Source organism: Aspergillus flavus, chromosome 1 (assembly GCF_009017415.1).
Source record: "Aspergillus flavus chromosome 1, complete sequence".
In the NCBI taxonomy this organism is placed as follows: Eukaryota; Fungi; Ascomycota; class Eurotiomycetes; order Eurotiales; family Aspergillaceae; genus Aspergillus; species Aspergillus flavus.
Genome location: NC_092406.1, coordinates 2,565,039 through 2,578,731, shown reverse-complemented (window position 1 = coordinate 2,578,731; position 13,693 = coordinate 2,565,039). Strand labels below are relative to the sequence as shown.

Sequence of the window (13,693 nt, the reverse complement as noted above, 5' to 3'; positions counted from 1 at the left end):
CCCTTGACGCACCTCATAGTTCCCGGCCGCGCTGTGGAGTCTGTTGGTAGGGGATTCCGTCTGGCGGCCCTAAGTGGGCCGGAAGCTGGGTTCTTCCGGCCGCTAGGCGGATCCCACAACACTTAGCTTTAGCTAGTAGGAAATCAATGAATTCAGGAACCAATAAGGAATCGGCCTTCATTCCATGTTTGGGAGAGTCTTCCCAAAGTCGGGTTGATGTAACTAGTGAGTTGCGCTGACTAAGCGCATTTAAATCAACCCCCTTCGGGAAACTAGCCCTCATTTACTATCTTCTGAGACAGAGCGGAGGTTGACAACGAATGATGGCTGGTTTGAACCTCCGCTCCAGTCGGGTTTGGATTCAAACAAGCCTCCGAAGAGACAATTAAGGAACTCCAACATCCGGAGATTCTTGGCCAGTCAATCACTGGGCGGAGACATATCGTTACCGAATCTCCGAACTTTTGGTTATAGATGCGAATATTTAATCGAGCCAAGTACCATTCGAAATCCACAGACGCATCTCGCACATCACACTTATACGCTCTGTCTACCACATTGATCTTCTTTCGACGCTTTGGATTGTTTATACCTACCTTTTGTAGTAATATCATGACGACGTCTTTGCAGTCCACCACCGATGTGGTCATTATTGGAGCAGGGCCATCAGGGTAAGAAATGACCTTTCAAGCCAGGTCGCCTTTATATATGAAGTCCTCTTCTGACACATTTCGCACAGTCTCATGGCAGCCTTGTGGATGGCGCGGTGCGGTGTGAAGACTCGCATCATTGATGCCCGTGCCACAAAAGTGTTCAGAGGCCATGCCGATGGAATGCAGACTGGAACGCTGGAGATCTTTGATTCGTTTGGAATTGTAGATGATCTCTACAATAAGGCCGCTCCTTCAGTGGAAATGACGATATGGGTTTGTGCATTCCGAGTTGTCTAGACTTCATCTAACGCTGTCAGTGTAGGCTGGTAGCAAGGATGTACCGTTGAAGCGTGTGGCTCGGTTTCCGAAATGGTCCCCAGACCTAGGTCAATATCATCTCGTTCACACTAGCCAAGGTCTGATCCGTCAACCTTTCATAGCACGGCCTCTAATGATATTTAGGTAACACGGAGCGCGCTTTGTTAGACGGCATGAAAGCTTTCGATGGACTCGAAGTTGAGCGGGGGGTGCTGGCCACAGCTATCAATATTGACGAGGCTGGCATACATGATCCAAAAGCGCACGCTATTAAGTTGACGGTACGTCATCTTACGGACAAAGAATTGGCTGCAGCTTCCACTCCGGATACTATACCACAGCCTGGGGACTTTAACTATAACTCGGCAGACGAGCCATATTTGAAACGCAAAGTCGCAGGCAAAGAAGGAAGGACAGAAGTGATTCACGCCAGGTTCGTCATCGGGGCCGATGGAAGCCGAAGCTGGACTCGCAGCGCTTTGGGCTTCGACTTTCTCGGAGACGACGGCGAAGAGGATGTGGGGGGGATTTTAGATTGCATTGCGACGTCGAACTTTCGTAAGTGACATCTCTCCAACCAACGAACAACCTTGAACTACGCTCACGTATTGCGAAGCGGATATCCGGATCCAATCGATGATTGTCAAGGACGGGCGTGGGGCGGGCTTTGTGCCAAGGGAGGATGGATTGCTACGCATTGCAGCCCCAGTTCCTAGCAGGTCCGAAGCGACTCCAGAAGCCATCCTCAGGTCACTGAGAGAAATACTTTCGCCGTATGAGATTGATATTACTCATATTGATTGGTGTGGAGTATTTGGGACCAGGCGTCGTGTCTCAAGTTCATCTTCGAAGCACTCTCGTGTGTTTCTCGTTGGAGACGCATTGCATGTCCATTCTCCCAGAGCAGGGATCGGCATGAACTTCAGTATACAAGACGGTAAATCTACTCTTATGCGTTGCATATCTTCTCTAACATCTTTCAGCATACAACCTAGGGTGGAAAATTGCGCACGTTGTCAAGGGAATCTCTCCCCTTTCGATTTTGAAGACGTATGACGAGGAGCGTGGACTAACTACTAAACAACTCGTCGCTTTCGATAAAGCTTTGTCGGACGAATCGCCTGTCGGTGCGAACTTCTCAGCTCACGGAACATATCAACAGCTTCGAGACAATCTTCCATTTTCAAGCACTACGGCAATCGAGTACGAGGCTGGATTGCTTGTTGCTAAACAAGGTGGTTTGATTGTTTCTAAGCAATATTTGGCACCTGGTATCCTTGTAGGCAGGCGTCTACCCTCGCAGACGGTGGAAAGACATGCGAATGGAGAATCAGTTGACTTTGGAAAATCATTCCCTAGTGACGGTCGGTACCGGATTGTCGTCTTTGCGGGCATGATATCGCAACCGGAGCAGCTACGCCGTCTGGAAAACGTCAGCCAGGTGCTAGAGCTCCCTGGGGCATTTCTTCGACGTCTGGGTGAGCGTGCAATCACACCCCAAGATGTATTTGAGATCCTCGTCGTGCATAGCGCAAGCAGGGATGATGTCGAGATTGCCGACTTGCCCCCGTCCCTCTTTAAGAATGGCGATCCCTTCAGGCAAGTCTTCGTGGATAATAACGAATCGAGGTCATGGACCTTGAGCGAAGCATACAGCAGATATGGGATAAGTAGAGACAGGGGTTGTCTTGTCCTAGTTCGGCCTGACAGGCACGTCATGTATATTGGAGAGTTGGAGGATGTCACCGAGATGATCAAACTGTTGACCTCGATTTTACTTTGATTCCGAGAACTGTTATAGTTTGAATGTTCTTCTAGAATAGATTCTACAACCTTGCGTTAGCTGCACTCTCTTGTTCCATCTATCTTTGTTATCAAAACGGACCTGGAAAGCTGGGTCAGCAAGAAAAATATCGAGGGCATTTGTTCTACCTCAGGAGGTGATGCCGCATTCCGTATCCTTTTCCATCGTTGAGGAGAAAGTCGGTCCGGTTTACTTTCGCTTTCGAGAAATCTAGATGTTGGCACTTGATTTCGGTTTAAAGCGAGATATAGAACAGCCTATTGTAATATTTTCCAGCAGGTTAAAAGGTTCAAACAGAGTGGCTCAGTTTACCTGAAATCCCTAACTGTGAGCGCTCATGGTATACTCAACCCTACTCAGTTTGCTTAGGGTACATTCCAATAGTATCATGAACACTTCCAGAATTTTCGCCGTGCGTAACCGCCGCCGCCTAATAAGCATGGGCAATCTTCACTCCATCAGGGTATAACTACATTTTCTCCTATTTAACGCCTACCCGTCTGTTGGAGACAGACCTATTGCAAATGTCGATGACTTATCCTGCAGGTCATTGTTCTTGTCTTTCCCTCAATTCGGATACGTGATCACGACTATTCCCAATTACTAACTCCCCGCCGCATTTCATCTTCGACCTCCGATTGTGGGTGGACTTGAGATATACCTGTTAGCCGCCATGGTGCGTGTTTATGCGATATTAACTCGCATATCGGTCCTACTGGATTCTAATAGTGTCAACAAGTCTTGCGTGTTCCAGAGTACTATAAACTGGTTTGCGTGGTAGGTTAGAGATTGACCTACCATAGCAATGCTGGTTAAATCAAACGGTGACCGAATATTCTAATATAGGCTTATATCATTTCAATATACGATATGCTCTCATACTCGTCACTTGCAGCACCTTAGAGCATTGACCTCTACGACAAGACTTCCGAACAAGGCACGGCTCACGCCCATCATGGCGTAGTGCAGAACTAGTACGAGATACGATTGGACTATTTCCTCACAAGACTTTATGTGATAAGCCCCCATCTAATAAGCCTTTCCGCCCCCAAAGAATGTAATCTTTCAATTCTCATATCGCCCCCACGGATTGCTTAGGAAGGTAAGCCAGAGGAGATGATGTGAGATGGGCATTTTTCACAGGGCAAGTCAGCCTTGCCTTGGAAACCCTTGTCATAGAACACAAGTGAGGTGTTGCTTCCCGATAATGTGTGTGCCGTATCGTCCGTTCGTCCGAAGGACAGACTGCTTCGCCGAGATTCACACAATTCCAGACCGTTAATTGATGCATCCATGTTGTGCTTTTTGCTCTGAACCAAGACCAGAGGTGTGTGCGCCGAGCCTGACTCCATGATAGCTTGGGGTGCTCATAGGCCTCACGGCGTTGGTGTTGATATACAATATATCAGCCGTTCAGGTCCATACTAACTTCATTTAATGACATCTTATATCCTGTGATGGGGCATACTTAATCTAGATACAGAGGTTTGCACAATTGCCCTGCGGCTCTTGGCAGACATCGGAAGACATATCTTATACATATAATTCATGATTGTTATTATTTTTGTCAATTTAACATTGAAAACATGACTTTCTCGTTTTTGTCCACCGTTATACTCACCTCCATTGTTCGAATCTGAGCCACTTAACTTTTAAAGTACACAAAGGGTGCTAAACCCACCACCCACAAATTTCCAACTGATGTGTGATCTGATAAGTAATGTGGCGGCATACTTCCTGGCCGCGTTAGGCGCACCCATCAATGGCCACTTTAACTGAAAGGCTTCACATCAAGGTTCTCTCAACTGACTTGTCTAACTCAGCGGAATATATGCCAACGTGTCCATATTCGGGGAGTGTCCGAATGGCTGTTGATGGTGATTATCGCGAAGATAACAAAGCTTGTCCCTCTTTACTGTATATTGTGCAAGCTTGCATTTGGTTTTCGAAAGACAGAGTTTGGCGCACTGCTCAATAGACTCTGCGAAGGTTCCTCCTGGATTGAGAATCGTATACACCTTATTTGCTGGTTGTAGTGTGTAAGTATGCATATTCTAATATGTTGGCCTCCTTAGGGATTGACTTACCTTGCCGTGGATAATAGAGCATCTTGCCCCAAGTAACCGTTAACGCCCTGTTAGCTTCTATAATCTTCATTAATTCAATAAATACAACAAAATATAACGTACTCTTCAGCACATCATTCTCCTTTTGTAAGTCTTCAGCATGCTTCTCCAGACCTTTTATCTTCCCAAGAAATTCTTCCTTTGCCTCCCTTCACGATTCAAGGGACTCTTTCCGACCAACCATATACGCATGTCCTGGGGCATCAGTGTATATATCGGTCTCGAAATCAGTAGCATGGTCGCTCCACCAGCAAGTGGCATCTTTCTTCTTCCACAAAGCTCCCTTGCATCCCGGTATCTCGCTACATGCCAAAGTGCACGCTTCGATAGAGGGTGCATTTTTAATCTTATCATTCCAATACTGCGGGTAGGTGTCGCAATAGTATCGAACAAAGTATCCCAGGACTACCTGCACTTCGTTGTCGCTGGGATTGGCACAGACTTTGTTGTACTCCGATTCTCCTAGCGGGTGATCAGGAGAATCCTCGGCAGTTATTGAAGCCTGGCCTTGAGCATAGGCATTAGAAAGAAGGGGCAGTAAAGTTAGAGGTCTCATGATGAATAGTAGGAATAGGATAATTGAAAGATTGATTCTGAAACGTCTCTGTGTAAAGTTATTGAGGTAATTTGATATCTTTGCAGTTAGATGGACATTGTAATCTGCGGCTAAGGCCCATATCTATAGCCATTGCCGGGTCAGCGATGATTAGTGCAAAGGTAAACGCTTGAGGAAAGGCGCATTACGGGAATGCAATCTTGAGTGGTGATATAATCAACTGCGAACAGTGTTTGACGAAAGGTGGCTGGCTGAGATATGCAATTCCACTCCAAAAGATGAATCATACATTAGAATGTAATCCAGTAGATTTGGATGCCATGCTACCGTGACTTGCACGGCTGTCAAGACAAGAGATGTCACCCTCAGAGCAAGGATTAGGGTTCCGTTGAATAGGCGACGTAATAGGAGATCCTTCTTCAGAGAACGTCGATGATTGAGATAAATGTGGTATGGCTTGTTCCTATAATGAAACCGTTCCTTCCAATTCCATACCTCTTGAGGAAGTCATTAGTGAAGGATCTTGCTGGGTCCGGTCTTTCCGGACGGAACCATAGATGAATTTATATGATCCAGAGTAAACCCACCGGGTATGATCCACTGCACGATTTTTGACGTTTTCAGCAGCATTCTTTAAAATATAGTGCCAGAATTCACTTGGTCTGCGCGCCCCACTGCATCCATGTATGCAGCTGCAGCAGTAAAAAGCAGCCTCATACTGAAGAAAACGGCAGCTCCAAGCAGTTCACAATGAACATAACCCATAAGCGTGCAGATTGACCACGCAAGTCCACCACAGCATACTTGATAGGCAACTCTATGAAGATCACGATAGATAATTTATTTGGGTTAATGTTGGTAGTTTATAACACTCACCCATGCTTGCTGGTGCCTATATTGTACATAAACCTGTTCAATACATGGCATGTCCCTTGATGTTTCGTGGCACGGGTTTGTTAGACGGCTACCCCGCAGAGGATAAAAGAGGTGTAGTTTCTGATTCGTCTTCCATGTTAACTCACGATCGCGATGTTGGCGTCTGAGAGGGCTAGAGCATAGCTTATCAGTCTGAGAAAGGAAAGTATTGTAGGCAGCAGTGTCGTGGATTTCTGACCCATGTCCTCTGATGAATCAGCATCGCCTTCATAACGTGATCTACGTACAAGGGTTAGCGCGTATCTTGTAGTATTCAATTGTACATACTATTTCTGCACCGTCTTTGTCTTTGCTCTTGTGTCTCTTGAACTATGCTTGTATGACCCACTAGAAGTATGACATGGATAACCATGTAATTGAACTATATTCGTTGTCCAGTTAGAATTGCAAGCTTGATCGAACAGCAAGCTTCTTCACAAACTCAGTCTCTTAAGATTCTTGCATAAGGAACAAGAATACTAAAATTTGATAATAGTGTCTTATAATAGAGTCATAGTATTTGAACGTGCTTTCTATAGAGTTACTACTGCTACGCCTGCTAATTATGTAAAGCTCTACACAGATATGCCGACAAACCCTCAATTGTCAAAATTTATCGATATTGCCTCTCAGGCGTGAGACACATGGTATGCGTCCGCGTCCTGTCTCGAATTCAGACTTTGTACGGACACGGCAGGTTCGGGGATTTTGTGTCTTTCGCTCATGTCACTAGCCAGTAAGATCGGTGCTTCGAGGGAAGCGTAATTTCTATTCGGAGGTGAGGGTTCGCGTCTATAAATGTCGCTTGGTGACGGGGACCTCTTTGACTTGGTATAAAATGTCCAGAAGGAGGCCAGGCACGCAACCACAATGGCTATTGACAAGATGAGATAAATTCACAGCAGCAGTCGGTTAAACGGAGTTAACTCACCGACACAGATTTCAAGCGCATTCCAGAAGCCTAGCCAGATCGGGTCTATGATGCTCATATCTGATACACTGAGGAATAGTCGTAATAGCGCGATGATGATAATAAACGCCGTCAAGAAACTGACTCCGATCAAGGCAAGCTTTCTGGTCAGGTTCACTCGAGCCCTCCACATGACGTTACCGGAAAGAATAATGACTGACATAGCACCTTAGTCAGCCCATATTGAACTAAGAGAATGTTCAAGAGAGATCACACGTACTGGCTGCATCCGACAGGATGTCTAGAGTCGTGGCTACCCTCAACCTGACTTGTTGGGAGTGCATCGCACCGGCGGTCGCGCAAACCTCTGTCAATCCATTGTTAGCAGCTCCAGTACGTCACGACGCTGGAGGATACGGCAACTGACCAATGCTGTACTCTAGGGAACTCATCTCGCACTTATAGTCCAGGCAGCCCAGTGTCCCCCCATAGCAGCCAATGACGAGTACCAAAACTACCCACCAGAGGATCTGTTGTGCACGATATCGATTTCCCAATTGCCGGAAGAAAAACACAAATGATAGCTTGATCAACCATAAACCGGTGAATGATATCAAGTAGGCAGAGAGCTGTCCATTAAGATACCTTCTTTGCATCCACCCTATATTAGCTGGCACTTCGGAGAAATCAATTGTCGAACTTTTGGCGAGAGAAATCACTTGGTACATCTGCTTGTAGACGGCGGACCAAGTAATTCCATTGCCCAGGGAGAACAGCCATGCCACCAGGATCATGATGTCACTGGTGTGCCACTTGCGGTCAACATGGTATTGGAGAGCGAGTCGGATGGCGACGAAGAAGAAGCTGATGGTCTGACAGACCCAGAGAATGGTCTGTAGGCGTAATTAGCTGGATAGCACGTTCGAAGCAGTCTGGAAAAGTGAGGACACGACTTAGAAGCATACCACAAATGTAACCTCATCGATAGTAGAGTTACGAGTCATTGTTCCTATTTCGATGTGGCAGGTGGAAGATTACACGACACATTTTGAAACATTGGAATGGAGGGCGGCGGACGAGGTCCTCGAATATGCCCATAAGTGAATACCAGGCTACGCATCCCTGTTCAATTTGGTTTACTTCCGGTGAGGGGTGCATGGAGGGGCTGATTCAAGCGCTGGTGAAGCCTGCAGCTGTATGTATGTCAGATAGTAATTATGGTCAGGCGGATTTGTATTCTCTTGTTCTAAAGGTACTAAGAATCATTCACGGAAAGGATTATGCTGATCACCCTATCAGTTGAATTAGTCTGGGCGAGTCGGTTTCTTCAATCAATGTTCGTGTGGGGCTGAAAAGGTCATTATCAGGAAACTGCAGTTTCGACTGCTTATGGTTGCATTTCTTAGTGCTGACGATTGACCCAGACCGTCCAATTGAGAATCCCCGCGGGTCCTTCCAGCCCCATTCGATGAATGACACCACATAATACATTTTGGTCTATTAATAAACAGCTGGTGGGGGCCATACTCAGTAAGAACGGTTGCGTTTCTTCTAAAGTAGGGATACTTACCTACAGCTTTTGGTCCATGCCCTGTGTGAAACATCGGTTTTGTCTACCCCGACTTACCCAGTCAATGTTGTCGCTAACGAACCGGCGCGGGACACCCAGTGTTGACACCCAGTTTGTTGGAGAGACTTTCCGAGATAATCCAGACCAAGGATACAATGGCGTCTCTGAATGGCCTAATGACAAGGTGAGATGAACGACAGACTATCCTAAGAGACCTTTCCGACCCGCTGGGCCCAGCATTGAAGACTTCGTGCAGAATATTTACCCATTTTCACCCACGCAGAAAGATATGTTTAGGTGTATCTACCTCCGCCGGAGAGACTGGAACCTGTGGCCAAAGTCGATAACAGCCCAAAAATTGCGAAGATAGCAAACTCAAGTAGAAACAATCCGAAGGACACGAAGAGAAAGGGAAAGGTTTGAAATTCAAGATATTCAAGGGCTATTTCACGTAAAAAGAGAAAGAGATAGAAATATCGGAATCGGTTTAATAGCACAACATTCTCTTCTGCTATTCAGTAAGTAGAAGACGTTTCCTTATCTGGTTGACAGGCTTAGATTATCCGTTATAGCTGAATGGACTCGATATCAGGATTTGGCTATTTAGTACAACTTGATTCAGAGACAAATTTGAGCCCAGAAGAAAATAGATGCTTTTCATCCACACTAACTGAACAGTCCCTCTTGGCTATTTTATATCTTTTGTGCTAGGTATACATCCACTGCCTTATTCACAACATGTACGTCTTTCGATCTGCCGGGTGATCCTTCCGATTCCTGTGGATCATATTTGTGCACAGTCATGATAAGTAATAAGCCCACAGATCCCTAGAGCACTGATATCTAGATCTCTGATCAGTGGACAAAACAATACTCATCATATAGCACTTACATCACGGTTGGAAATGCGACCATTGCATGGGAGAGCAGGGATTGGTCAGACTAAGAAATTGGCTGGAGGAGCCTTGAATCTCCCTGCTCGCCTTCCCTTTGTTCACTCATAATAGTGGTATTATTCATTACCCCTGAAACTGCCCGTAAATAGGAAGAAAATATCCAGTTTCTTTTACTTTCGCCTATTGCTGCCTTATCGTTCGATTTCTCGCTTCTCAAAACAAGAATAAGTTGAACTTTTTCCAACAGTTCCAGCAAATTGTCTTCAGGCGCAGCAAGTCTAGCCCGAATGTTGTAATCTGCATAGCATTACGCTTTAGGGAATCTTTCGTTCTCTGAATATGAAATCAAGCAATAAAACCTTTGCAGTTACATGACAGTATAGGGAAAAACCTACACTAAGGTCTATTCTTGAAGTGCCTGTGATCCCTTCCACATAACCTTGTATCAATTTGCTGGTCCCAGCTCATATCTTCACGGTCGAGGATTTGAGGATTATTTGTTCTTGGTCTATTTCTGTGAGCCCACTATCCAGGTAGCCATATCATTGAAATCCGAGGATTATTACTCACCTCCTATTTATTCGGATATTCCACCTATGTCAGCTCATTGGATTACCCTTGACATTTTGCTGTCTTAATCGGCTTAAACTGATAGTACTCTATATCTTTAATTTCCCAGCCATAAGCATTTTCTAAAATTGTCCATAATATACTCCGGTATTCTCCCGGTCTGAGTGACAAAAACAGCTTCGCAGATATAAAACCACTGAATCATCCAAGTACAATAAATAACTGTTTTCTTATGTTTGTTCTGGTCATCAGCATCACCATTTACCCAATAACTTCATTGACATCTATTTATAAGCATCTTCATTGAAAGCACTGGCTAAAAACACCAAACTACCAATAAAGGTGTCGCCAGTATTGATCATATATAACTGAAGACATTTCTCTTGTAAGGTTCTGCACATCCAATTGGAGAATTATAGAGATTGTTTTATCATCAAATCTTAGACTACAGAAATAGTTGAGTCTAGCCTAATGCCTCCTTGCAATGAATAGGATCGGTCAACCACTGGTGCTAATTGGGATTTGAAGAATGAAGAGAAGGTGGTGCCATTAAGAAAAGTATAATGTAAAATCAAAGAAACGAGCTGGTTTCAAACTAGAGAGAAAGGGATCGATATAGAAGGATTGGATAACGGATGGCAGAAGACATGAAAGGAAAATGCAGAGATGAAGTTGAGAGATATTCTGTATACTACTTAGGCAGGCTCATGGACACTGGAGATCATCGTCTGTGGTCTTCTGGTTATTAGGTAAAACATACCTGAGCACTTTCTTTCTCTATCCAACTTCTACTTGAACGTTGCCTATTTAAAATCCTTAAACTTTCTTCTCTTAATTGATATTATTTGTACCACTTTTTGCGTTGGGAATATTTTTATTTTTATTTTTATTTTTTTATTTTTTCTTATAAAGTTGGGTTTCTAAAGATTATCCTATCAGTGTTGTCGTCTAAGTACAAAGCCGCTTCTTTACGCTTTACAAGGGGCAACGTCAGCGAGGTCGTCTCATCTTTCAATAAGGCCCTTGAGTTGTTCATTTGAGAGTGTCTCTAGAGCTCCACGAATTTTATCATTTTGCCATTATTTGGAAACTCCACATCCATCGATAAATTTAATTTATCACTGCCCTGTACCCCACTAGCAGCCATATATATCTCGCTCGGCTATTACATAGAGGTGCAACTCCCAGTTACTATAGCCCTAGAAGACAATGTCATACGAACACGACGAATAATAAGTTACGTAGGGTAGATTACGCAATTCCCAGATAGAACAGCAAACAATTTCGTCAATGCTTTTGTCTCATGTCAATCAATGGGTCTATGTCACGGTTATTACGCTCTGTTTAGAGCACGTTATCAACATTTATCCAGCACAGCTCACGGTGGTGGCTGCTCTCCCTTTCGCTTGAATCCAAACAAACTTGTTTCCAGTCCATCGCGCCATCAAGATTAAATCATCTTACCACCTTACATACGCTCACGTCGACGGGGAGCAGACCGGATGATGTTGTCAACGCGCAGAAGAAGCTACGAAGAGTTAGCGTTAGCTGCGTCATTACTAAAAACAAACAGAAAAAAAGAAAAAAAGGAAAAAAGAAAAAAAGGAAAAAAGAAAAAAAAGGGAAAAAAAAAAAACATGGCTTACCTCGGATGCCTCCGATGCGGAGGAAACCACGGCCTTCTTCAGCTTGTAACTCTCCACAACGCCCAACTCCCGCATGTCAGCAATGCCGCCACCAGGGGTGAGCAAGTCAAGGCCAGAGCTGGTCATGCCGTTGTTGATGGCCTGTCGTAGTCGGGTCACGAGGTCACTGGAGTCCAGACCGGCGTTGTCAGCCAGGATAGTGGGCAATTGCTTGAGAGCAAGTGCGAAAGAGTCAACAGCCAGCTGCTTCTTGCCCGTGGTGTTCTGAGCCGCTTGCTCAACAGCCTTGGACATGACCATCTCTGCGCAACCACCACCCAGGGTGACACGGGGGTCCTTCACAGTCTGGGAAAGCACGGCGAGGGCGTCGTGGAGAGAGCGTTCAGCCTCGTCAAGCAGCTGCTCCGTAGCACCGCGGAGCACAATGGTGCAGGCCTGACCGGCAGCCACGCCCGAGAATTTGATCAGAGTATCTTCACCGATGATTACTTCCTCGATAACGTCACAGTGACCCAGCTTAACTTGCTCGGGGTGGTCAAAGGTGGATGCAATCTCACCACCAGTGACTAGAGCCAGACGCTCCACACCGTCAAAGTCTGCGTGTTCGATGGACATAATACCGGCCTCGGTAAACAGCTGTTCGGGCCAGTTGTAGATCAACTGACGGTTGACGAAACAGTTGATACCATGTGCCTTGATGCGGTCAACCTTAGCCTTCATCTTCTCACGCTCCGCCTTCTCCAGCTCCGCCAATTTGCCGGTCGACTCGACCTTAACCCGGGCACCGAAAATCTTAACCTTATCCGTGTCCATGGCTGTGTTGGCGACCAAAATGTTGACGTTCTCCAAACGCTTGGGCTGGTTGACACCCATCTTCTTGTCAAGAATGAAACCCTCGTCCAGGTAGGAATCACTAAGCTTTCCACCGGCCTTCTTGATGATCTGGATGTGGCTCAGGTCGGTCGAGCCCTTGAGACGGAGCACTGCGTCGCAAGCGAGGGTGGCAAAGTAATCACGGTCTTGGGCCAGGACCTTTGAGCTAAGGGTCGTACGAGCGATGGAGTGGAGGTCTTTACGGAATGCCTCCATGTCGGCACTACGGTCGACGGCAGCCTTCTCGAGGGCGTCAAGAGCGGCACGGCTGGCTATCCGGTAACCTTCGATGATAGTCTGGGGGTGGATTTTGCGGTTCACCAACTTCTCAGCCTCACGCAGCAGCTCGGCCGCCAACACGGTCACGGACGTTGTGCCATCACCGACTTCGTCATCCTGGACTTTCGAGATATTTACCAAAACCTTGGCTGCAGCATTGTCGAGAGCGATCGCCTTCAGGATCGTAGCACCGTCATTCGTCACGAGGATCTCGCCGGTCGACCTGGATAGCTATTAGTGACATGCCCACCATAACAGCCCCGCATCTCCGAATCCGGTCCCACGTACGCTGACTGGAGGATCTTATCCATTCCCTTAGGACCCAAAGTGCTCTTCACCAGGTCACCGACGGCGATGGCGCCAACGAAGGCGGAGAGACGGGCATTCTCGCCCTTCTCTTCGATGACATCGTCCGCAAAGATCTGCGTAGGGTTGGCGGACGCCTAAGAGCGGTCAGCATGAGAGAGAAAAATAAATAGAAAGTAAGAAACGACAACATGATCAACTGACCATTATGGATGATAATTAATGTGAAAGATGGCTACCGTCGAGGGGGAGACTGGCAGCACGTTCAGGG

At 46.0% G+C, this 13,693-nt stretch overlaps 6 protein-coding genes across 6 annotated transcripts; 1 reads left to right on the top strand and 5 right to left on the bottom strand.

Moving 5' to 3' along the window:
* The first annotated feature begins 164 nt into the window (after positions 1–164).
* On the top strand, positions 165–4,272 carry F9C07_2279287 (2-polyprenyl-6-methoxyphenol hydroxylase). The gene is made up of 6 exons (XM_041288490.2): positions 165–671; positions 740–926; positions 976–1,069; positions 1,116–1,529; positions 1,588–1,908; positions 1,955–4,272. Exons 1-6 carry the CDS (start codon positions 475–477, stop codon positions 2,752–2,754), a joined length of 2,013 nt encoding a protein of 670 aa, XP_041140980.2. The 5' UTR covers positions 165–474; the 3' UTR covers positions 2,755–4,272.
* F9C07_958 (uncharacterized protein) lies at positions 3,870–4,127 on the bottom strand (the record flags this gene model as incomplete). Its single annotated transcript, XM_071511919.1, has 1 exon — positions 3,870–4,127. One exon carries the CDS (start codon positions 4,125–4,127, stop codon positions 3,870–3,872), a length of 258 nt encoding a protein of 85 aa, XP_071365711.1.
* A 780-nt stretch (positions 4,273–5,052) lies between the features above and the next one.
* On the bottom strand, positions 5,053–5,457 carry F9C07_2227787 (uncharacterized protein; the record flags this gene model as incomplete). The annotated part of the gene is made up of 1 exon (XM_041284169.1): positions 5,053–5,457. The coding sequence occupies one exon, from the start codon at positions 5,455–5,457 to the stop codon at positions 5,053–5,055; it is 405 nt and encodes a 134-aa protein (XP_041140981.1).
* Positions 5,458–6,450: 993 nt separating this feature from the next.
* On the bottom strand, positions 6,451–8,804 carry F9C07_2279286 (uncharacterized protein). Its single transcript, XM_041288502.2, has 8 exons — positions 8,707–8,804; positions 8,248–8,638; positions 7,710–8,175; positions 7,563–7,649; positions 7,304–7,498; positions 6,661–7,246; positions 6,572–6,612; positions 6,451–6,505 (listed from the first exon to the last, which is right to left on the bottom strand). The coding sequence occupies exons 2-6, from the start codon at positions 8,284–8,286 to the stop codon at positions 7,002–7,004; spliced, it is 1,032 nt and encodes a 343-aa protein (XP_041140982.1). The 5' UTR covers positions 8,287–8,638; positions 8,707–8,804; the 3' UTR covers positions 6,451–6,505; positions 6,572–6,612; positions 6,661–7,001.
* Positions 8,805–11,366: 2,562 nt separating this feature from the next.
* F9C07_956 (uncharacterized protein) lies at positions 11,367–11,763 on the bottom strand (the record flags this gene model as incomplete). Its single annotated transcript, XM_071511918.1, has 2 exons — positions 11,367–11,480; positions 11,701–11,763. The coding sequence occupies 2 exons, from the start codon at positions 11,761–11,763 to the stop codon at positions 11,367–11,369; spliced, it is 177 nt and encodes a 58-aa protein (XP_071365710.1).
* A 23-nt stretch (positions 11,764–11,786) lies between these two features.
* On the bottom strand, positions 11,787–13,629 carry F9C07_2101847 (chaperonin complex component, TCP-1 delta subunit; the record flags this gene model as incomplete). Its single annotated transcript, XM_041288503.1, has 4 exons — positions 11,787–11,846; positions 11,965–13,339; positions 13,405–13,559; positions 13,627–13,629. The coding sequence occupies 4 exons, from the start codon at positions 13,627–13,629 to the stop codon at positions 11,787–11,789; spliced, it is 1,593 nt and encodes a 530-aa protein (XP_041140983.1).
* Between the last annotated feature and the right edge of the window lie 64 nt (positions 13,630–13,693).

Bases quoted from the DNA above. Each gene is read 5' to 3' on its own strand.
- F9C07_2279286 (XM_041288502.2), bottom strand. From the start codon at position 8,286: ATGACTCGTAACTCTACTATCGATGAGGTTACATTTGTG. The intron at 7,499-7,562 runs GTACGTGTGATC...GTGCTATGTCAG, and splicing joins CATCCTGTCGGATGCAGCCA to TCATTATTCTTTCCGGTAAC. The intron at 7,247-7,303 runs GTGAGTTAACTC...TCTTGTCAATAG, and splicing joins TGCGCTTGAAATCTGTGTCG to CCATTGTGGTTGCGTGCCTG.
- F9C07_2279287 (XM_041288490.2), top strand. From the start codon at position 475: ATGCGAATATTTAATCGAGCCAAGTACCATTCGAAATCCACAGACGCA. The intron at 672-739 runs GTAAGAAATGAC...CATTTCGCACAG, and splicing joins ATTGGAGCAGGGCCATCAGG to TCTCATGGCAGCCTTGTGGA. The intron at 1,070-1,115 runs GTCTGATCCGTC...AATGATATTTAG, and splicing joins TCTCGTTCACACTAGCCAAG to GTAACACGGAGCGCGCTTTG.